The 22,640-nt window shown below is 39.6% G+C and overlaps 1 protein-coding gene across 13 annotated transcripts in view; it reads left to right on the top strand.

The window, feature by feature from the left end:
* Tfdp2 (transcription factor Dp-2) overlaps positions 1 to 22,640 on the top strand; it is a 118,859-nt gene that overhangs the window by 32,136 nt on the left and 64,083 nt on the right. For 6 of the 13 annotated variants that reach the window (XM_041676882.1, XM_041676883.1, XM_041676877.1 and 3 more), the window contains one exon: positions 3,576 to 3,642. The exons of 3 other annotated variants lie outside the window; for them this stretch is intronic. In XM_041676882.1, coding sequence (XP_041532816.1) covers positions 3,576 to 3,642 — 67 coding nt within the window. Of the gene's footprint in view, positions 1 to 3,575; positions 3,643 to 13,639; positions 13,674 to 21,798; positions 21,950 to 22,349; positions 22,369 to 22,640 lie in introns of those variants that run through there. 4 more of the 13 variants (XM_041676887.1, XM_041676884.1, XM_041676881.1 and 1 more) reach the window with 4 other exon arrangements.

Genomic DNA, 22,640 nt, shown 5'->3' with positions numbered 1-22,640 from the left:
TTTCGAGACAGGGTTTCTCTGTGGTTTTGGAGCTTTCCTGGAACTAACTCTTGTAGACCAGGCTGGTCTCGAACTCACAGAGATCCGCCTGCCTCTGCCTCCTGAGTGCTGCACCTTGAAATTTTGGAACCAAATCTTATTGTCTATAAGAGCATTGATCACTTCTAATCACTTTCTCCAACCCTTTAATTCCTTATTTGTTTATATGTTTGTTTATTTGAAACAGGATCTTACGATCCCTGGCTGTCCTGGAACTCACTAAGTAGACCAGAATGGCCTTGAACTCACATCACAGAGATCTGCCTCCCAAGCACTGGGAGTGAAGTCTAGTACTAACATCCTTTGTCCTAAATTCTACTCAAATAGGTAGAATAAAGAAAGAACATTCTGTTTTTTTTTGTTTTGTTTTTTTGTTTTGTTTTGTTGTTGTTTTATTTGTCTTTAAGACTGGATTTCTCTGTGTAACCCTGGTTGTCTTGGAACTTGCTCTGTAGACAAGGCTGGCCTCGAATTCAGAGATCCAATTACTTTTGCTTCCTGAGTGCTGGGATTAAAGGTGTGTGCCACTACCGTCTGCCTTTTTTGTTTTGTTTTGTTTTGAAACAGGGACTACAGAGTTCTGACTGTCCAGAACTCACTATGATACCATACTGACCTCAAACTCACAGCTATCTATCTGCCTCTGCCTCCCCAGTAGTGGGATTAGAGGCTTGTGCCACCAGACCCTGCAGAGAATACATGCCTTCCGAGACAAAAATATCGGACTTCTTGGAGCTTGAGTTACATTTGGTTATGAGTTGCCTGACATAAGTACTGCATAGTATACACTCTTAACCTTTGAGCCATTTCTCCAGCAGATCCTCCTGACTCTGCCTCTTGAGTACTGGGATTAAAGGCTTGTGTCACCACTGCCCAGTGAGAAAGAATATTTTAAAACGTTTTTCCTAGCCAAGTTTTTTTTACTTTTAAGTAATGTACTTTGAGGTTTTAAACTGTGAAGTATAAAAATAGAATTGAATATGCACTTTATTAAATGACTTTTGGTAGTATTTTTTATGAACTTTAGATTAAAATACCTTCCAAGATTAAAAGTAGGCTGTCATGTTGAGACTTAATTGACCTTTATCTCATTTTTAACTGTGCAATTAAGGTATGGGTGTACAGCTGCTTAAAAAGTCTGTGGGTTTGTTTGCTGCTTTACTCTTCATGCAAAAGCTGGTATGAAGAACAGGTGTTTAAACCTAACAGTAACCCAGTAACTGACATCTGTACTGTGAGTATGTGGTTTTTGTTGAGGCTTTTTTTTTTTTTTTTTTTTTTTTTGGTTTTTCGAGACAGGGTTTCTCTGTGGTTTTGGAGCCTGTCCTGGAACTAGCTCTTGTAGACCAGGCTGGTCTTGAACTCACAGAGATCCGCCTGCCTCTGCCTCCCGAGTGCTGGGATTAAAGGCGTGCGCCACCACCGCCCGGCTGAGGCTTTTTTTTTTTTTTTTAATGTTAGTTTTATAAAATAAGAGAAATGTAAAACAACTCTCCTAAAAGTTACTGTATGTATTATGTGGTCCTGTATTAAACATAGGGTGCACAGATACATGCACGCACACAATACATACATACATACATACATACACACACGTGTGCAGACAAACTACCCATATACATAAAATAATAAACTTTTTTTTAAAGTCAAATGCAAAAAGTTTCAAAACTTCTTGTTCTTTAAAATCTTTTAAGTTACTGAAGAGCTGATTTGCAGAATGGTGATGCTCATTTTAGTATCGTTTTGTATACTTGTAATTTGTTATGAGGATAGTTTTTTGGGGAGATAGAGTCAATTTTGAGAATTGAACCCAGAGACTTGGGTATGCAAGGCAAAGCCTGCTGAACTATACCAGCACAGATCAATATTAAATTAAATCTACTCAGTACACATACTCAGATATACAACCTACCATAAAGGTAAGGATTTCTTATTTAGCTTGATTGTAGTGATCATTTAATAATTTAGACATGTATCAAAGCATCAAGATAAGGACCAATAATTTGAGACCATATAATGTGTTCCAGTCAAATAAAACTGTTTCAAAGGTATCTTTGAAAAGCGGGTTTAAGTTATCAATCTACAAATTTGTAATGTTGAAAGTTTGCAGAACATTACCAGTTTGTAATATTATAAGATTATAATACTTTAATGTATAAAATATAATATATAGTAATAATAGGTCTATTTACTATAATATGCTTTGAGCTAAGTTGTTGGGGTTTTTGTTTTGTTTTGTTTTCTTCGAGACAGGGCTTCTTTATGTAGTCTTAAATGTACTGGAACTTGCTCTGTAGACCAGGCTAGCTTTGGATTTAGAGATTGAGCTAAAAGTTTTTTTTTTTAAATCTTAAAAAATATCATTATGTGTGTATATGATGCAGTAGACGTGGGGGAGGGGCTATGGGCTATTGTCTTGTGGAGGTCAGAGGACAACTTTGGAAGTGATTCTCTATTTTTATGTGAGTTTGAACTCAAATCTTCAGTCTTACTCAGCAAGCACTTTATGGACTGAGCCATCTTGATGGCCCCTGTTTTCAAAATGGAGATTCCCTTAAGCTCTGAAACAGATTTTTAGAGTTTTGATGAAAATTGGGTGTGGTCAAGCATTCCTATAATTTCAGCGCTCTTAATGTCGAAACAGGAGGATCAGAAGATTAATCCTCAGCTGTATAGTCTGAGGCCAGCCTGGGGTCTATGCAGCCTTATATCCACAGCAAAACCCAAATATTTCTTATGATACTACATTTTCATCTGTGATACCAGATAGCCTTGTAGCTATTAAGTGAAATAAACCATCTGAAGGCAGATTGTTTGCTGATAAACAGCACTAACTAGTAATGAGTGTTGACTTGGACTGAAGAGTGTGAGCCATGTACTATGCTGCATACTTAGCATTACTCATCTCCTTGGGTCTGCATAACAACCAGAACTGATAAGTCCTGGCAGCACATCCTAATTTGCAAATGTGTAATTTGAATGGCTTGACGAGAGCACATTAACAGTGGGCTTTATGAGCCAGTGCGGACCCAGACAAATGGGCTTGATGCTGCTGTCGTTGTACTCTGTGGTCATTCTTAAAAACATTGTAGAAGTGATTAAGAACATTAAAAATTAAGGGCAGCAATGAGGATATAATTACTCTTATTTTTATAGTGCTAGAGATCAAACCAGGGCATTATACATGCAAGGCAAGTGTTCTGCTACTGAGCCAAGCCTCCAGCTCTCAGGATGGAATTGTGATTTATCTGTTGGCAGCTGCTATATTACTTGTCTTCAAAATATTTAGAAAATCTGTGGATTTTCATAAGTAACATTCCATTAACTTTTAATCTAAAATTCTTAGTTTCCACATTTAAAACAATATGGTAAGATTTTCTTTTTAGTAATATATTCCTATGGATGATATAATTGATTTATTTCATAGTACTTTATATAATACTTGATACTACCTCTGGTGAAAAATATAAAAATAATTTATTAAGTAATGCTATAATACTTCAGATCCTAGTATTATTACTATTTTTTTAATCCAGGTTTGTTTGACATCTACAAATGCAGAACTGAGGGACTTTATAGATCAGAATTCCAGTCCAACAAAAGGTAAGGATTAGTGAATAAAAAATTTCTGGATTTAATTTTGTTGTAGTTCTTCTAGAAAATATACAATTATAAGAATTCTTTGTATACAATAGTTACATAGTGTTAGGTGTGTCATCACATACCAAATGAGTCATACGAATAATATCAGTTGTCTCTAGGAGGTGGAAGGTCTTTGTGTACAATGTTTCCCTATCTCTTTCTTTAGGACTTTTAAAACCCCTTTACCAGTGATCTTATTCCAATTGACACTGCTAAATCTATTTTTTCTGTACGTGGCTAAAGTTTTAATGCTTAGGGGGCTGAGCCAGGATGATTACTGAGTTTAAGACCAGTGTGGGCTTTATATTGAGTTCCAGGCTTTATATTGAGTCTTTGTCTCAATAACAAAACAAAACAAGGTGGGAACTAAGGAATTGATTATATGTGGTTATTGACTGATAGAGGAAGGAAAGATACTTTCTTCTGTGGTGTAACTACTGGTAAGCTGCCCAAAGAGAGCTAATTGGGAAGGGAAGGGGATTAATAGAGATAAAAGGGAGACAGATGAAGGTAACAGAGAGTCAAATGTGTTTGGAATATATTGTATATATGTACAAACTGTCACAATAAAATCTGTTATATATAATTAATATGCTAATAAAACATTTAAAAATTAAAAAATGTCTCCCAGTTTTTTACTTTCAAGTTGTTTAACTTGTAAGAAAGTGCAGTGGAGAAAAATGCAATAAATGTGTTTTCTAATAGATAAATTTCTCTGACTAATCCATGACTTACTAGGGCATACTTAATATCAGAAATCTGATTCACCAACATAAGAACTTCCTTGACAACTGCAACATCTTTATATACATCTCTATAGTATCTTTTAGCATGTAGGCATACATGAAATATTTATGGATGTTTGCCACTAGATTCAGAATAATCTACTGTTAGGAGGGTAGAATGTATGGACATTACAGATAAAGCAATATTCTTTGTAAGATGATTAAGTATTTAAGTTGAGTGATGTGGGATATCTTTTTTTTTTTCCTGCTTTGTAAATACTTGACATTTTCCATTGTATAGGGTAGGAACAAAATATTTGCCATTGTATTACAGTTTTAAGAAAAACCAACTTTCTTAAAAGATTTTGTCTACTTTATGAGATGTGTCATGGAGATTACTGAAGTCTGTACTTGGTATAAAAATACCTATCTTAATAAATAATATTTATAGTCTATAGGAATTACTGTTGAGTTTATGTGCTATAAAAGTATTTGAGAAATACTTTGTCTTGGTGTTTTTCAATTTTCCCCCCACATGCTGTCATATATAGGAATAGTAATGTAACATTTATTGAATGCACTAGGGCTAAAAAGAGGATTGTTAAAGGTCATAGGCGTTATACCAAAGAGCTGTAGCTCTGAGTGCTTGGATTAAAGGCCTATGCCGCCATGGTGTGTGTGCTTTTGTCTTGTTTAGGCAACTATATTGTTGAGGTATCACTGGTGTAACTTCCATGTTATTTCTATGAGACTAGGGAGCAGACTTCCCTAGCTCTTATGATGTTCCTATTCCCCCTTCTGTGATGTTTTGAGCCTTGAGTGCTGTTGTGTTGAATTATCTATCCATTGATACTAGACACTGTAATAGTTTAGATAAAATAGCGCAGTTCCCCAAGGGGCGGCAGTGGGCCGTGAGGGGTGGCCAGTCCCACCACCCCAGTCCTCTGTGGATCTCAGGCAGGTGAGAGACCTCGGTGGGGTGGGGCAGCCGGTTCCAAGAGGAGCTGCAATGGGTGAGAGACGGATAGGCACGCCATGCAAAGAGAGTGTTTGGGTATAGTTTATTCACTGGGTTGTGGAAGGGAAGGGGGAGGTGAATGGAGGGGGTGGGTGGGGGAGTGGAGAAGAGGCTGCAGCAGCCACCTCTTCAGAAGAGGAACAGAAGGAGAGAGAAAGCAGTGTAGGCTTCAGGCTAAAAGGGAGAGTGGGCAGGGCTTGTCTCTTAGACAGGACAGATCAGTAGAGGGTCATAACAGACACCCCACGATCAGTTATTTTCTGCACTTTGACCAGTCACAGTTTCACTTAATGGTCAATGTTACGAAGGGAAGCTTCTTTGATGAGAGCTGAGAGCTCCTCTCACCTGTGGGGATAAGGATAAGTAGAGTACAGTTAGGAATTATGCTGGCTTAGTAAAATGGTGGTTGTAGTTCCATGGTGTCATTAACCCCAGGTCAGGCTTGAAGACAAGCACTTTTACCTGCTTAGCCATTTTACTAGCCACCAACAACTCAAATCTTAATTCCATTTTTTTGTGATTATTTTGGTTTTTTTGTTTGTTTCTTGGGAGAATCAGCATCGATTCAGAACCAGTATCTGAAAATCTGATTGTTTTTCTTTTTCCAGTGGTACAGTTAACCCTTTAAAAGAGCAGAAGGACAAAGAAAGGCTAACAGTAAAACTTTTAAGTATTTTGTGGCTTCCTTTTTTTTTTTTTTTTTCCGAGACAGGGTTTCTCTGTGTATCAGTCCTGACTGTCCTGAAACTTATTCTGTAGACAGGCTGGCCTTAAACTCTCTTAGCTCTGTCTGCCTCTGCCTCCCCAGTGCTGGGGTTAAAGACATCTACCAGAACTGCGCAGTGTGACTTTTAAGTATTTTATCAAGGTCTTTCCTGAAAGGACACTGTCTCTTTTCATTCAAGGAATTCTGCTTCTACAAGCTGGCTCAAGTCTGGAAGTTAGTTCACAGATCAAGTTTCCCTTTTGCCATGATCCAAAGTAGCTTTTTTTTTTCATTTGTTTGAGAATTTTTCTGCTTATAAAGATCAAACAAGAATTCAGTAGGCTACTTACCTATTTCAAGCCTGGAAACACATGACTGATTAGCTAGTACCAAAGGTCCATATGAGTCAGGTTACCATGAAATTCACTTTGCTGTGCTGATCATTGTAGGTTAGGCTGTTATGGACATTGCTTTTTCTATCCTGCCCATTAGGATCACTAATATCATCTGACCTCTGCTACCTCAGCTACTGGAGAGAAGATTCTCTTCCAGGGAACACTTAGAAACCTTTAGCTTATTCTTTTCCTTTGTCAGTTTATCCTGAGATTCTAGAAGCAACTTATTAGCATCATCATTTTCCTACAGATTATTAAAAGTTAGTTGTGAATCAGGATAACCAAATGTATTTTTTTCCTTAAGTCTGTAAAATAGTTAATACCGGGGGCTTTCAGTACTCTACACACTCCCAGGAGAGGCTTCAGTAACTAGAGAGGCTTTGGTAACTGTAGGTACTTAGCAAATTGGAAAACCTATTCCAGATACACAAAATATTCATCCTTATACTTTTGTTGCTTTAGACCACTTCTGGTACCAATATCTATATTCTCTAGAGTAACAGAACTTAATAGAATGAATCCCTTTAGAAGGGGGATTTATGGAGCTGGAGAAATGGCTCAGTGGTTAAGAGCACCGCCTGTTCTTCCAAAGATCCTGAGTTCAATTCCCAGCAACCACATGGTGGCTTACAACCATCTGTAAGGAGATCTGGTGCCCTCTTCTGGCCTGCAGGCACACATGCAGACAGAATACTGACAATACTGTATACATAATAAATAATCTTTTTAAAAAAAAAAAAAGAAAAGAAAGGGGATATATTAGAATGATTTCCAGACTGTGGTCCAGTTAATCCAACAATGGCTGCCTGTGAACAGAAGGTCCAGGAATCCAGTAGTTGTTCAGTTCATAGTATATACTGAAATCCCAAAGAACTAGGCTCTAATGCCAGTGAGGAATGGACTTGCTAGCAAGGGCAGGAACATGCAGGCAAAGATCAAAACCTTCCTTTATATAGGCTTCCAGCAAAAAGTGTGGCCCAGATTAGAGGTGAGTCTTGGCACCTCATAAGATCTGGATTCTAAAGGTATGTCTTCCTCCCTCAGAGATCCAGATTGGAAGTGGGTCTTCTAATAGCCATAGCAATCACCCAGACTGTCTTTTTTTTTTTTTTTTTTTTTTTTTTTCGAGACAGGGTTTCTCTGTGGTTTTGGAGCCTGTCCTGGAACTAGCTCTTGTAGACCAGGCTGGTCTCGAACTCACAAAGATCCGCCTGCCTCTGCCTCCCAAGTGCTGGGATTAAAGGCGTGCGCCACCACCGCCCGGCTCAGACTGTCTTTAAACTGATGCTTTTCCTGCCTCTACTCCCTGAGTGATGAGATTACAGGCATGTGCTTACATGTCTGGCTTCATTTACTTTATGATATATTTAAAGTTTTATTTGTGCTACATGGAGTCTGTTCACGTATGTATGGTTTGTGAGTCAAAGAATGGGCAATTTATACATAGAAGTTGAAAATGCCTTCTGATTGGGTTTCTCTTCCCATTCTCAACCCTCTGTGGTTTTTCGAGACAGGGTTTATCTGTAGCTTTGGAGCCTGTCCTGGAACTAGCTCTTGTAAACCAGGCTGGACTCGAACTCACAGAGATCCGCCTGCCTCTGCCTCCTGAGAGTGCTGGGCGTGCGCCACTACCACCTGACTCTCAACCCTCATTTTTAACCAAATATATTTGTCTGCACTTCTGTTTTCTAGTTCTTTGAGTCAGGGACACTGTATTTTGTATTAAAGTTTAGCACATTGCAAAATCTATAGGTTGGTGCTTTTCTTTTAGCTAAAAGCCATATAATCTGTTGAATTTGCCTGGTTGGTCAAGCATGACCCTGTTGATCCCTCTATAGCTTTTAGAAAAATCAAAAAATAGCCACCTTTAAAATAAGGCCCACACCTTTAATCCCAGCTCTCAGAAGGCAGAGACAGGCAGAACTCTGAGTTTAAGGCCAGCCTGGTCTACAAAGTGAGTTTCAGAACGGCCAAGTCTACACCCAGAAACGTGTCTCAAAAAACTTAAAAAAAATTTTTGTAATGGAGAATTTCTAGTTATTTGCAATAGGATTATTCATGTTGTTGAGGCATTCAGCTTGGGCTGGGGGTGTCTCTGCACACATGGCCGGCAGAGTAACAATCTGAGTAAGGCAAGAAGGAAGTGCAGTTCATCCAGCACAACTCAGTAGCTAGTGTTGGTTCAAACTTTCACTAGAGTCTGACATTGGACAGTTTGTTGTAGGCATACTTAAGTACAGTATAATTTGGAAAAAAATTCCTGGTGAAACATAATTCCAGGTGCATAATAAAGCACATGCATAACTGCAATTGAGGCTCCTGTGAAAGTACATCATCTCTTCCATAAAGATGGGTTCTATTGATAGACTCATGTGTTACCTTTAGGTCCTGAGAGAGCGTCTAGTATGGTCTCACTCAGTTTTATAGACAAGCAGAGGTCACCTAGGCTATTAACCACCTCTGGTCCTGTTTGTTGCTTATTTGGTTTTGTGTTTTGTTTTGGTTTTTCAAAACAGATTTTCTCTGTGTAGCCATGGCTATCCTGGAACTCACTTTGGAGACCTGCCTGCTTCTCCCTCCTGAGTGCTGGGATTAAAGATATGTGCCACCATGTCCCAGCTCTATTTGTAAGAGTATGAGGAAGCTGGGGTCCCAGATGTCCACAGGGATGTCCCCAGCTAGGACCCTGGTCAGTGGAGGAGAGGGTGCCTGAACTGGCCTTGTCAGACTGATGACTATCTTGAATATCACCATAGAACCTTTGTCCAGCGACAGATGGAGATAGAGACAGAGACCCACACGGGAGTACTGGACTGAGCTCCCAAGATCCAGTTGAAGAGCAAAAGGAGGAGAATATGACCAAGGAAGTCAGGACCCCGAGGGGTTGATCCACCCAATGAGACCGTGTGCCTGAACTAATGGGAGCTTACCAAATCCAGCTGGAATGGGACTGAATGAGCATGGGATCAAACTGGACCCTCTGAATGTGGCAGACAATTGGGGCATACTAAGAAGCCAATGATAATGGTACTGGGATTTGTCTCTATGGTATGTTCTAGCTTTTTGGGATCCTAGTCTATTTGGATGCATACCTTCCTAAGCCTGTTAGACTAATCCCAACACTCGGAAGGCAAAGGCAGGTGGATTCTGTGAGTTTGAGGACAGCCTTGTCTACAAGAGCTAGTTCCTGGACAGTCTCCAAAGCTACAGAGAAACCCTCTCTCAAAAAACAAAACAAACAAACAAAAACGACTAGCGAAAGATATTTGGAAAGATAGCTGTTTTACTTTTATGTATAGGAATTTTATCTTTTTATGTTTTTTGAGGGGAGGGAATGGGGGATGGGGAGGCAGGATTGCTCTGAGTAATAACTCTGACTGTCCTGGAACTCACTTTGTAGACCAGGCTGACTCTACCTTCTTTCTCCTTTATCTCTGCTTGGATTTCCAACCTTGCTATATTCTGCCTTGCCATAGGCTGAAGCAGCTTCTTTTTTAACCAATGGCGATAAAACATATTCACAGCATATAGAGGGGAATCCCACATCAGAAAAAAGAAAAAAAAAGAGGGGGGCTGGGTAGCAGTTTTCTTTTTTTTTTCATTTTTAAAAAATATTTATTATGCATACCGTGTTCTTCTACAGTGTATGCCTACAGGCCAGAAGAGGGCACCAGATCTCATTACAGATGGTTGTGAGCCACTCTGGTACGTGCGAATTGAATTTAGGACCTGGAAGAACAACCAGTGCTCTTAATAGCTAAGTCATCTCTCCACACCGTAGTTTTGGTTTTTCAAAACAGGGTTTCTCTGTGCAGCTCTGGCTGTCTTGGAGCTCATTCTGTAGACCAGGCCAGCCTTGAACTCAAAGATCCACCTGTCTTCTGAGTGTTGGAATTTAAGGCATGTGCTGTCACTGCCGGGCTTTAAAATAAACTCTTATTTTAGAGCACTTTTAGGTTTTCGGGAGATTACCAAAGTAGTGTGAGGGATGGCAGGGAGGCTCAGGAGTATGCTGCGCAAGCTTGAGGGCCTGAGTTCAGTCCCCAGAACCCTTGTAAAGGTGGAAGGAGAGAAATTACTGTACAGAATTATCCTTTGTGTACATGTAGAAGCCAGAGTTTAGTGTTGGGTATCTTTCTCACTTGCTCTCTTCCTTAGGTTTTGAAAATGTATCTCTTACTGAATCTGAAGCTCGTTGTTTTGGCTAGGCTGGCAATGACTATGTGATAGGATATTTTTAGCTCATTAATATTGTTGTTCTTTTTTTAAAAAATGCTGCAAGATCCCCGCGGCAGTAGGCAGCAGAAATGCTGTAGGTCCCAAATGGTGGCGGCAGGCCATGTGGCGGCAGATAGCGGGCCCTGGGAGTAGCCAGTCCCAGGCAGAGACAGCTGCTGGTCCCAGAGCAGTGGTGGCGGGACATGTGGCAGCAGGCAGTGGGCCCCAGGCAGAGACGGGTGCTGGTCCCCGAGCAATGGCTGGTTCCAGGCAGGGAGATACATGGCGGGCGGGCAGAAGACAGAAACATGGATAGATACGACATGCAGGATGAGGTTGAATGTTTATTCAGGGAGTTATGGAGGAGGAAGGGTGAAGGGGGGGACAGAGAGAGAGAGAGAGAGAGAGAGAGAAGAGGAGAAAGAGACAGAGAAGGGGGAAGAGAGAAGTGGGGAGAGAGGCAGAAGCAAAGCTGCCTCTCCGAGAGGAAGATGGAAAAGAGAGCCAGCTCAGGCCTGCCTCAGCGGATGGGGAGGGGAATGGGTGTGGCTTGTCTCTTAAAGGGACCAAAACCATAACAAATATGCTAAATTAATTTGGTTGATTTTTATATTTCAAACCAAATTTGAATTTCTTTGATAAGCTCATTTAGTTAGCTGGGTGGTAGCTCTGGCCTGTGATCCTAGCACTTGGGGAGCTGAGGCAAGATACTGCCATAAATTCAGTGTCAGTCTGGGTTGCACACTGAGACTACCTCAACATAACAATTCCTAAAAGAAATGTGTAACTCTGCATTTGGGGCATTGTTTTGGAAATCTTTTATTACTGTTGTTTTTAATCCTTTATAGATGTTTGTGGCAAAACCACTGAAGGTTACTTAAAGTGTTATTCTGTAGTTCTCAGAGGGACCATAATAATGAATTTCTCTCTGGTTAAAAATGTGACTACTTGTTGAGAATGAGATGAAGATTAGAGGAATTTGGGGAGTTAATGTAGGAAGTCATTGTTAAAGATTGCTTCAGTGTTCAAAGTATTTTGTTGTTTGTTTTCATGAGACAGGGTCTATTTACATAGCTCTGGCTATCCTGAGACTTACTATGTAGATCAGGCTGTCCTCAGACTCACAGAATTTGGGTGCCTCAGCCTCTGGAGCACGCTGGGATTAAAGCTTGTACTTTTGTGCTCAGCAGAGTGCAGAGTCTTAACACATTTGGTAGTTACATAAAGTTCCGTGGTCAGTTCACAGATTGATGGTTTATACTCTTTTTTGTTGTTGTTTATTTGTTGGTTTTTGAGAAAAGTCTCTTGTAGCCTAGACTGTACTTGAATTTTCTGAGTAATCAACACTGTCCTTGAATCCCTGATCCTCCTGTCCCCACTTCCCAAATTCTGGCATTACAAGCACGTACTATATATACCCAGCACCATATTTTCTTCCATTTATTTAACAACCCAAGCCCTGAGATATTTAGTAGTAAAGTTTCTGTTTTATTTTATACTACTTTGAGGAATAGGAAAATGGCATATGGTTGCTGTTTCTGTTAAAGTTTCTTGGCAGACTTCGAAAGATAAGGTCATGTTAGGGTGAACTTGGCCTTTCTTACTGGGCTAGGCTTGATGGCTGTTGTGTTTTTGTGAATGTAGTCTTAATCCTTGATTCTGTATTTGGTTTCAGGATATTTTTAAATATCTCACTGATCTGAGCATAGATATTTGCTAAATATTCTACAAGTAGTTTTGTTTATTGATCTATTCATTCTAGGCTTTTCCCTGAAGAATATTTAATACCAAATAATTTTCCTTTTGCTTGTATTTCTGTTTATCTTCAATATAAAGTATATTGAAATAACAATGATAGGTTTGTCATGTTAAATAGCTAAAAAATAGAATAAATGAGAGTTAACTTTTAAAAATGAAAATCTAGAATCAGATATCATAGCAGTTGCTAGTGATTTCTACAGAGTTTGAGGAAGGAGAAACAGATGTCCAAGAACAACCTGGGCTACAGAGTTAGACCTCCATCTCAAAAAACAAAAGCAAAAAGTAAAAGAAAGTCCAAGTAGTTTCCAATTTAAAACAGAAGATAAAAGAAAAAGACCAAAGTAAAAAGCAACTGGTCACCACATCTTTATCTTTGGTGTTAACTGCTTTCCCAGTGTATATTCTGGATAGGTAGAATTATAGAATATTGTTCTAGTTTTCAGCTCCGTATTCTAGAGACAAAAATAGTGGAGTCTTTTTGTTCTATGTGTGGCATTTTGCCTGCTTGTACATATGTGCACCATGTGTTTGCTTGGTGTCCACAGAGGTCAGAAGGTGTCTGATCTCCTGGAACTGGAATTACAGATGACTGTGAGCCACCATGTCAGTGTGGGGATTGAACCTGCTCCTCTGCAAGAGCTCTGAGTACTCTTAACTGCAGAGCCATCTCTACAGCCTTTAAGTAGTTTTGATAATGTAGCTTGTTATGCCTGATTCATGATACAATGACTGGCTGGCTGCCAGATAAGCCTGTGTCTGTCTCTTAAGAACTGAAATTTAAAATTACTTGACCATATCTTTTGTCTTTACCTTTTTCTTTTTTTTTTTTCAAGACAGAGCCTCCTGTTGCCTATTTGGGACTCTAACTCACCTTGTAGATAAGAGTGGTCTTGAATACCCAGTCAGTTATAAAAGAAATTTTCCGGTGCTGGGATTACAGGCAGGAGCTACAGTGCTGGGCTTTAGAATTTTTTATGCTAGTAGAATTCAATTTGACTGTACCCAATTTGTTTATGTGCTCAGGATAATTGTTGAAAATTGCTCTTGTTTTCAACAGTTTAGGCTATAATGATAAAACTACTGTGAGCACTCAAGTAAAAGTTTATGTGTTGACATACTTTTTCATTTCCCTAAGGTAATATCTAGAAGTGGAATTGCTGGGTCATATGGTGAGTATATGTTAACTTTTTAAGAAATCACAAGACATGTTTCCCAAAGTATCCACATAAGTTTGTATCCCAACTAGCAATGGTTTTTAGTTCTTTTTCAGTACTTTGAATGGTCAAGGCATGATTTTGTTTGCTTTCTATTTTCTGTTAAAGTGAATTTGTATGCTGTTTTAAGATTTACTTAGCTATTTATTTACTTTTTTTGGTTTGGGGAGCAGTGCTAGAAAGATGGTTTAACAGCTCAGAGCACGGACTACTCTTGCAGAGGACATGAGTTGAATTCCAGCACCTACATGGCAGCTTACAACCTTCTGTAACTCTAGTTGCAGGGGATCTGATACCTTCTTCTCCACAGGCACTAGGCACACACATGGTGCACAAATACATATGCAGGTAAAATACTCCTACTCAGATACAAATTTCAAAACTATTTAAGAGGGTCTGAATATAGGGTATATATACCTAAGGTATATAGAAAACAGGACAACTTTCAGGAGTGAGTCTTCTCGTTCTACCATGTGGGTTCCAGGGATTTTAACTCAGGTCATCAGGCTTGGCAACAAGTACCTTTACTTGCTAAGCCATCTTGCTTCCCCTGTGTCAGGATTTTAATTTGTGCTTCTCCAATGACTAATCATGTTACTGAATGCTTTTGTATGCTTTTTTTTCGTTAGATAGCTATTTAAATATTTTTGAGTCTTACACTACCCCATCCCTACCTGGTGTGGGAGGTCCTTCTGTCTGTGTTTTGCTTTTATTGGTTAATAAAGTAACTGCTTTGGGCCTATAGCAGAGCTATAGGGGAACTGAGCTAGGTGGGGAGAACTAAATGGAATGCTGGGAGAAAGGAGGCGGAGTCAAGGAGAGATGCCATGGAGCCACATCTTGGTCCATTAGCTTTAGCTTCTTTTTTTGTGTTTCTCTGTAGCTTTGGAGCCTGTCCTGGAACTCTTTCTGTAGACCAGGCAGGCTGGCCTCGAACTCACAGAGATTTGCCTGCCTCTGCCTCCTGAGTGCTGGGATTAAAAGCATGAGCCACCACCGCCCAGCAGTTCTAGCTACTTATTGGATATCTCTCAACATCTTAATTTAACTCATCTCCATTAATTTGTGCATCACCACGAGGTTGTGGCCTACCAGCAAAGTTTCGGCACGTCTGTCTCTGGCAGCGGCTTCATGGCTTCTCTTGACTCTACTGCCCTTTCTGCCAGCATTCAATTTAGTTTTTCCTGCTTAGCTAAATTCTGCCTTGCTATATGTCCAAAGCAGTTTCTTTATTAATCAATGATATTCATAGCATACAGAGGGGAAACCCACATCACTACATAGTGAATTCTAGGCCAGTCTGGGATACATAGTCTCTAAACACAAGAAAATATGGGCTTTTCTTACTAAAAATTTTCCCTATTTTTTTTTTAATCTAGACGTTTCATAATTAAAACTCTGTTGTTTGTTTTCAAGACAAGGTTCCTCTGTGTAACAGCCCTGGCTGTCCTGGAATTCACTCTGTTGAAAAATTTTACCTTACTTGCCTGCTTCTGTCTTCCAAGTGCATAATTATCATTATTAAACTTATATCTGGTAAATTTTTTAACTAATTTTGTATATGAAATGAGGGATAAAGTTTCTGTTTTATGGGAATATCTAATGATTTCAGGGTTTATTGAAAAAAAAACTACATTTTCTCATAGAATTCCTTTGAAATTTTGTCATGTCAGGTGGTTATTATTGAGGATTGAATTCACATTCTGCTCTGTTGTTCTGTGTCTGACTTCCACCACTGCTACACCCAGTTGAGCTCATTGGTTCTCATTTAAGAGCTACTTCATTCCTTGGGGACACTTGGCAATGTCTAGAGACATTTCTTATTTTCATAACTGGAGGTAGCAAAGTTGCCTGGAGAGAGACTAGGGATGCTACATCACCAATTCACAAGAAAGCCCCTCAAAGAATTAGCAGTCCAAAATGTTAATAGTGCCAATCTTGAAAAATTGCTATACTTTTAATTAAGCTTTAAAATCAAGAAGTTGTAAGTCCTTCAATTTTAGTCTTTTTCAAAATTGTCTTATTTATTCTAGCTCTTTTGAGTTTTTGTGTTTGTTTGTGTCCCTTGAGACAGGGTTTCTCGGTGTAGCCTTGGCTGTCTTGGAACTTGCTCTATAGACCAGGCTGTCCTCGAACTCACAGAAATCCTCCTGCCTCTCCCCTTGAAGGCATGCACCACCACCACCCAGCTGCTCTTTTAGATTTTTTATTTTAATTTAGTTTTTGAGATAGGGTCTCATATAGCCAAGGCTTCTCTTCAATTCACTGTGTAGCTGAGAATAACCCTGACTCCTGGCCTCCTGCCTCCACTTCCCAACTGAATGTTGGGACCACAGTTGTACTCCATCACACCTGGTCTGTGTGGTAGTGGGAGTTGAACCTACAGTTCAATGCATGGTAGATAAAGCACTTTATCAAGTGAGCACATTTAAGAAACAAGCGTGGTGTGGCACACCTATAATCCTGGTGCTTGGGTAGTTGATTCAGGAAGGTCTGGGGCTCTAGGTCATCCTTGGCTATATAGTGAGTTTGAGGCTACCCTGGACTATGTGTAACACCGGTGGGGGTGGGAAGAGGTGGAGAAAGGAAAAGGAAGACAAGAGCAAGTTGACACAGTGTAGTGACTACTGCCTAAAATTCTAGAGCTTGGGAGGATAAGGCAAGAGGATCACTTCAAGGCCAGACTGGCAATAGAGTGAGACCCTGTCCTAAACCGACACCAGGGCAGGGCAATGGTAGTGCACACTTTTAATTCCAGCAGTCAGGAGGCAGACGCAGGCGGATCTCTGTTTGAGGCAAACCTGGTTTACAAAGACCATGTCTCAAGGAAGCAAATGAAACAAAATGATCAGGCCCCAGGAGAAATTTTCATTTCATCCAACCAAAGACTGGGAGACAGAATATCAGGGACAAGGACAAATTTGCAATATCATACTTGCAAATTTAAGGAAGTGAGACTTTTGTAACTGCTTCCTGTGTTGCAACATCTCTATAGCATCCAGAGCTCCTTTTCTTCTCTGTCTCTCTAATTACCTGTACTTCCCCCTTGGTAACACATTTTTCTAAAGGCAATAGTGTATTTCCATATGTAAAGAGACTACTAGTAGGAAGGAGTAGGAAAGAAAATTAGTAGGAAGAGTATGCATTTTTTTCAGGTCTGTCTTAGTTCATTTTATGTTGCTGTAACATACCTAAATACTTAATAAAATTAAGAGATGTATGCTGGGCAGTGGTGACACATGCCTTTAATTCCAGCACTCCAGAGGCAGAGGCAGAGGCAGAGGCAGGTGGATCTCAGTGAGTTTGAGGCCAGCTTGGTCTACAGACTGAATTCCAGGACAGCCAGGGTTACATAGAGGAACCTGTCTTGGAAAAACAAAACAAAAAAGTTTAAGAGATGTATTTAGGTCACAGTTTTGGAGCTACAAGTACAAAATCGAGTTGACCTTTTGATGAGGGCCTTCCATCTGCTATCATACTATAGTAAAGTGGTAACATCAGGTCAGGGAAAAGGAAAGAGGGAGAGAGTGAAAATCTGAACACAGAGCAAAATAGGAAGGAAGGGATTTGGGGAGGACCAACGGTCATCTTTTATAACAGTTCACTCACATAGGAATCAAGACCTAATTATTTTTCAAGATGAGCAGTGATGTATTCATAAGATCTGAGCCTATAAATTATCCCTGAAAGTTTCCATCCCTTAAACATTCTGCTGCTTCTTCACAGTGCCGTACTAGGAACCATCTTTCAGCACATGAGCATTTTGGGAACACAATAGCATTTCTAAACTATAGTAAAGTCCTATATATTAAAACTCAAAAAACTTTTTGCACTACCATGTCTGCAATGCTGGGGTTACAGGTGCACACTACCATGCATCACTGTCTTTGCTCAATAGTGGTGCTTTTAGCAAGGTTGGGAAACATTGAGATGAGTAATGAGAAGTGAAATACTGAGGAAGTTGAGTGGAGATTTGGAGATACACAGTGCTGACTAATAAACAGTTCTAAACTAGGGTTTAGAAAAGAATGGAAAAGCCCAGGATAGCCATTGAGAATTTTAGTAGTCATCTATGTAGTGGTGGTAAATGACCTGCAAAAGGGAAGTTTACATTCTTCCACGCCCCCCCCCCCCCCCCCCCCCCGCCCCCCAAACAGGGCTTAGCTGTAGTTTTGGAGCCTGTCCTGGAACTAGCTCTTGTAGAACATGCTGGCCTTGAACTCACAGAGATCCACCTGCCTCTGCCTACCAAGTGCTGGGATTAAAGGCATGTTCTCTGCCCCCCCCCCCCGCCCGGCTGGGAGTTTGCATTCTTAAGAAAATAGCATTGTGTTATCACTGTTACTACAATAAATATCTGAGGCAAATCAACTTAGAAGAAAAGTTTATTTTGGCTCATCATTTTGGAAGTTTTACTTTATAATTGATAGGCCTCGTTGTTTTGGACCTGTAGTGGTGCCCTATATCATGACAGAAGCACTTAGCAGAGAAAGCCCATTTACTGTATAGTTGGGAATCTAGCCTTCATGGTTTGGCATTTCCAAAATCCATTTAAAGGCACATCTTGTTAGATCCTATATCTAAAAGTTTCTGCTACCTCCCAACAGGATTATTGGCTGAGGATCAAAACTTATTATTATTATTATTATTATTATTATTATTATTATTATTATTATTATTATTCAGGGTCTGTTTATGTAACCTTGGCTGTCCTGGACCTCACTGTGTAGATATGGCTGACCTCAAAAGAGATTTACCTACCTCTTCCTTCCAAGTGTGGGGATTAAAGGCATGTACCACTATGCCCAGCTAAGATCAAAGCTTTTAACATCTTTTAAAACCTTTAAGGGATAGTGTAGACTTTAGCAAACATCAATCCCTTGGAGAATGTCTATGCTGAAAATAGGACTTGGAGCAACAAAAGTAAACTTGTTTACTGTGTTATGTTTTAAGAAAACAATATTTATTCATTCAAGTGGTTTCAGGGATTAAATTTTATAATGTAAGAAAGCAATGTTCAAACTTACTAATTGCCACTTGTTCATGATAGCTAGGTCAGCTAACTATCCTTGTGCTGTCAGTATCATTTCTATCTAGATATATTCATGTCTGTCATTATTAAATGCAGTTGGTCAGGTTGCTAGTTAACATAGCAATTTCCAATTCAGAGAAATCATACAAACCTGGAAGAGAGATGTTTAGTGTTTTCTAACCAATAATTGTAATTAATAATGCATAACTAGATTTTTAATTTTTGTGTGTGTGTTTTAGCTGCATGTGTCTGTGTACCACGTGTGCAGTGCCCACAGAGGCCAGAAGAAGGCATTAGTTTCCATGGAACTAGAGTTAAGAGATAGTCGTAAGCTGCCATGTGGGTGCTAGAAATCAAACCTGATTCCTCTAGAAGAGCCATTCGTGATCTTAACCACCTGGCTGCCTCTGTAACCCCTAAGTAGAAGAAATTGTTTAGGAGGATACTATAAAATTTTTAAAAATACATAGTGCGTGCATATGTGTGTGTGTTTGGAGGTTGGAAGACAACTTATGTGTAATTATTCAGCCACAGATAAGGCTGCACTTCTGGGTTCTGCGCCAGGTAATTTCGTTATGGGAGTCAGTTTTCTCCTTCTATTGTTTGGATCCTGGGGATTCAACACAGGCTTTGATGGCAGCTGCTGGCCCTCCAAAGATGCTTTTTATTATGACAGTGGAAGATCCTGTAAATTTCCCACACTGTCTGTCATACTCCTGTAAAGGAGTATAGAAGGTAATGATTATTATTTTGCCTGCCAAGAGAGACAAGGGAGTGCAGTAGATTGAGTATTTGGGCTACTCTTACAGTTATTGTTAAAATATATTCAAGGTAAATTATATTTGAACTTGTAAACGGTGTTCAGTTTTGGGTAATGAGAGGAATGATCCATAGTTGAGAGGTATGGTGAGTAGATTTGAATCTCATTTTCTTTTACTCTGAAACTGTAAGGTGGATATGACCTCATCTACTTCCCAGATGTCTCAGTCTCTAGTGACACAATAAGCCCTTAGCTGATCTAACAGGTTATAGCTGTTTGTACCTACTTTATAAGATCTTCTACTATGATGATCAAGGGCAATGCAAAAGATGGGGAGTTAGAAACTATTTCCACTGTGTGTGTGTGTGTGTGTGTGTGTGTGTGTGTGTGAGAGAGAGAGAGAGAGACAGAGACAGAGACAGAGACAGACAGAGAGACAGAGACAGACAGACAGACAGACAGACAGACTCACACACCACACCATGGAAGCCAGAAGGAGAAGGAAGGTGTCAGATCCCCTGGAGCTGGAGTTAGTGAAATTGTGAGCAACCCAACATGGATGCTGGAAAGTGGACTTGGAAACTAAACAACAGATCCTTTGGAAGTGCAGCAAGTGTTCCTGTCACTGAGCCATCCTTCCAGTCCCCATTCATTGAGTTTTGTTTTTCTTCCTTTTTTATTTTTTGTTTTTCAAGACAGGGTTTCTCTGTAGCTTTGAAACTTGTCCTGGAACTTGCTACCCTCCAACTCACAGAGATCCTCCTACCTCTACCTCCACCACTGCCTGGCGTCAGTTCATTGAATTTTAATAGAGTGCTCAAATACAGTAGATTCACCCATGTTGATACTTTAAGATGTTAGACTAAGAAAAGATTTGGGGTCTTGTAAGTTATATTTTCAATTTTTTTTTTTTTTGGTTTTTTTCGAGACAGGATTTCTCTGTGGTTTTGGAGCCTGTCCTGGAACTAGCTCTTGTAGACCAGGCTGGTCTTGAACTCACAGAGATCCGCCTGCCTCTGCCTCCCGAGTGCTGGGATTAAAGGCGTGCGCCACCACTGCCCGGCTCATATTTTCAATTTTAACATGTGCACAAACCAACTTAATTCATACCCCATACTAGAGCATTGTTAGTGCATATTTGTATGCATATTTTTGTAATATATGATAGCAAAGAAAAGTTTGACTAAGAAAAATCATCTGGTCTCTTTCAGTCACTATTGATTGGTATGTTGGGCAGGTACTCTTTAACATGCTGATATGATACTTAAAAAAACAAAGCACAAAATTCTTGCATTCCTGGAGCTATTGTCAGAAAATACATTAAAAACTGTTTGGTGACTCATTCCTATCATCCCAACACTTAAGAGGCTGTGGCAGTATTTCCACATGCTCTAGGCCAGCCTGGGCTACAACATAGGAGCCTGTCCCAAACAATATATACAAGGTAAATTATATTTCAACTTTAATCATTATCTGTCTCTAGGTAGGGACAAGAAGCAAGCAAACTAACAAGAAACCTTGTTTCAAAGGGGAGATTTTTCCATGTAGGTGGTGTATGACTAGAGGGGAAAAGTCACCTCAGTCATTGTTGATAGCAGTGCTCACAGAGAACTGGGAGAAACTAATAAGGCTGCTGGAGGCAGGGATTTTTGTTTGGCTTTTGTGTGTTGTTTTCAGTACTACTTTATCCCCAGGCTTCAAAAATAGTACTTGGCTATGATCAATATTCAGTAAATACATGTTGATGGAAGTGCTTGCTATTTTAAACTTACTTAAAGATATATGCTTTAGTAAAATAATTTTTACATCTAGCCAGTTGGAAATTTTATTTCCATTGCTTTATTTCTAATGTTATTGCAGCAAAAGCATATGAATATTGATAGCTAATCTTATAGTTATCTAATATTGCAAAGAGTAGACTTGGACATGAACTTAAAGGTCATCTTTTGTTAAATCTGTGTAGGAAAATGGAGAAATATATTAGGTATGTAATTTTAATTAATAATTTAAAAACTAGGACAACATAATTGGGTGCCCTCTTGAGAAAATGGAGAAAGGTATTTAACCCTAAATATAAAAGGGCTAACCCCAAAAGTTTAAGACTTCTATCTGTGGGAAAGTGGGAGGGAAAATAGAGCACAACTAAGCTGCTCTTTGTTGATATCAGAAGCGGGCCTGTCATTCACTTTGGCGTTGAAGCATGGCCTATCTCAGGGGGCAGAACGAGGACTTTTTTTTTTCCCCTCCCACAAGAGTTGGACAGTTTCTACAGGCTCAGAAGGCTCTGAGCAGTTTTTCAAGTTTCTCCTCCTTTTTCTCGCTGAAATTCATGGTGCATTTGCTCTGCTTTCAAAATGCGTTAAGGTCTTCTGCTTTGTGACTGCCTTGAAGCCAGCAGATAGTCGGACATGTATAATTCACATTATGCAGGTCTTGTGAGTAAGTTAATTTTATTTTTTAAACTACTTAAAATTCAGATGATATTTAGAAAAACAATAGCTTGGACTTAGGCATTTTATCACCTTCTACCTTTAAGCATTTTTTTAAAAAAAATTTTAAAAAGCATTTGTAATTTAGCAAGAAAACCAAGCTCCATGCAGAAAAACCGCTTTCTCAGCACCTGTGTTTTGAGTTTCTTTGGTTGTGTCTTTGTTACTTGGGAAGTTGCAGCACATCTGTTCAAGCCACTTGACCGGTTTTCTTGAGCATCTTTTTAGTTTTATTGAGAAGTATTTTAAATTGAGCTTGTCTGAGCTCGATTGCTTACGTCTGACACAGTCTCAAGTTTCCACTGAATGGTAACAAAGACTGTAGAGTGTTGTTGGTACTGCAGTGAGAGGCATGCTTCCTCAGACCAGGTAAGAGAGACCAGTTTGTTTCTCACAGCCTGGTGAGTTTTTATGGTGTTTGTATTTGTTCAGCAGCTGCCATGCTAAATAGAAAAGTAGCCAGGAACATGCTGATTTCAAGACGTCCTTGCTAGTTACAGATAGAAAAACTACAGAGCATGGGGGTAGGGGATGGGGGAGGGGTAGAGTTAGCCCAGTTTATCCTCAGCTATTTATATAAATTTATTAAAATGCAGAATAATTCTGGAATCTTTTTTTCATTCAAAAGTTAAAGAAGCAGT

This window comes from Microtus oregoni, unplaced genomic scaffold (genome assembly GCF_018167655.1).
Source record: "Microtus oregoni isolate MIOR12 unplaced genomic scaffold, Mior012 000028F_ref0000031, whole genome shotgun sequence".
NCBI classification, from domain to species: domain Eukaryota; kingdom Metazoa; phylum Chordata; class Mammalia; order Rodentia; family Cricetidae; genus Microtus; species Microtus oregoni.
This window is presented reverse-complemented; position numbering and strand designations above follow the sequence as displayed.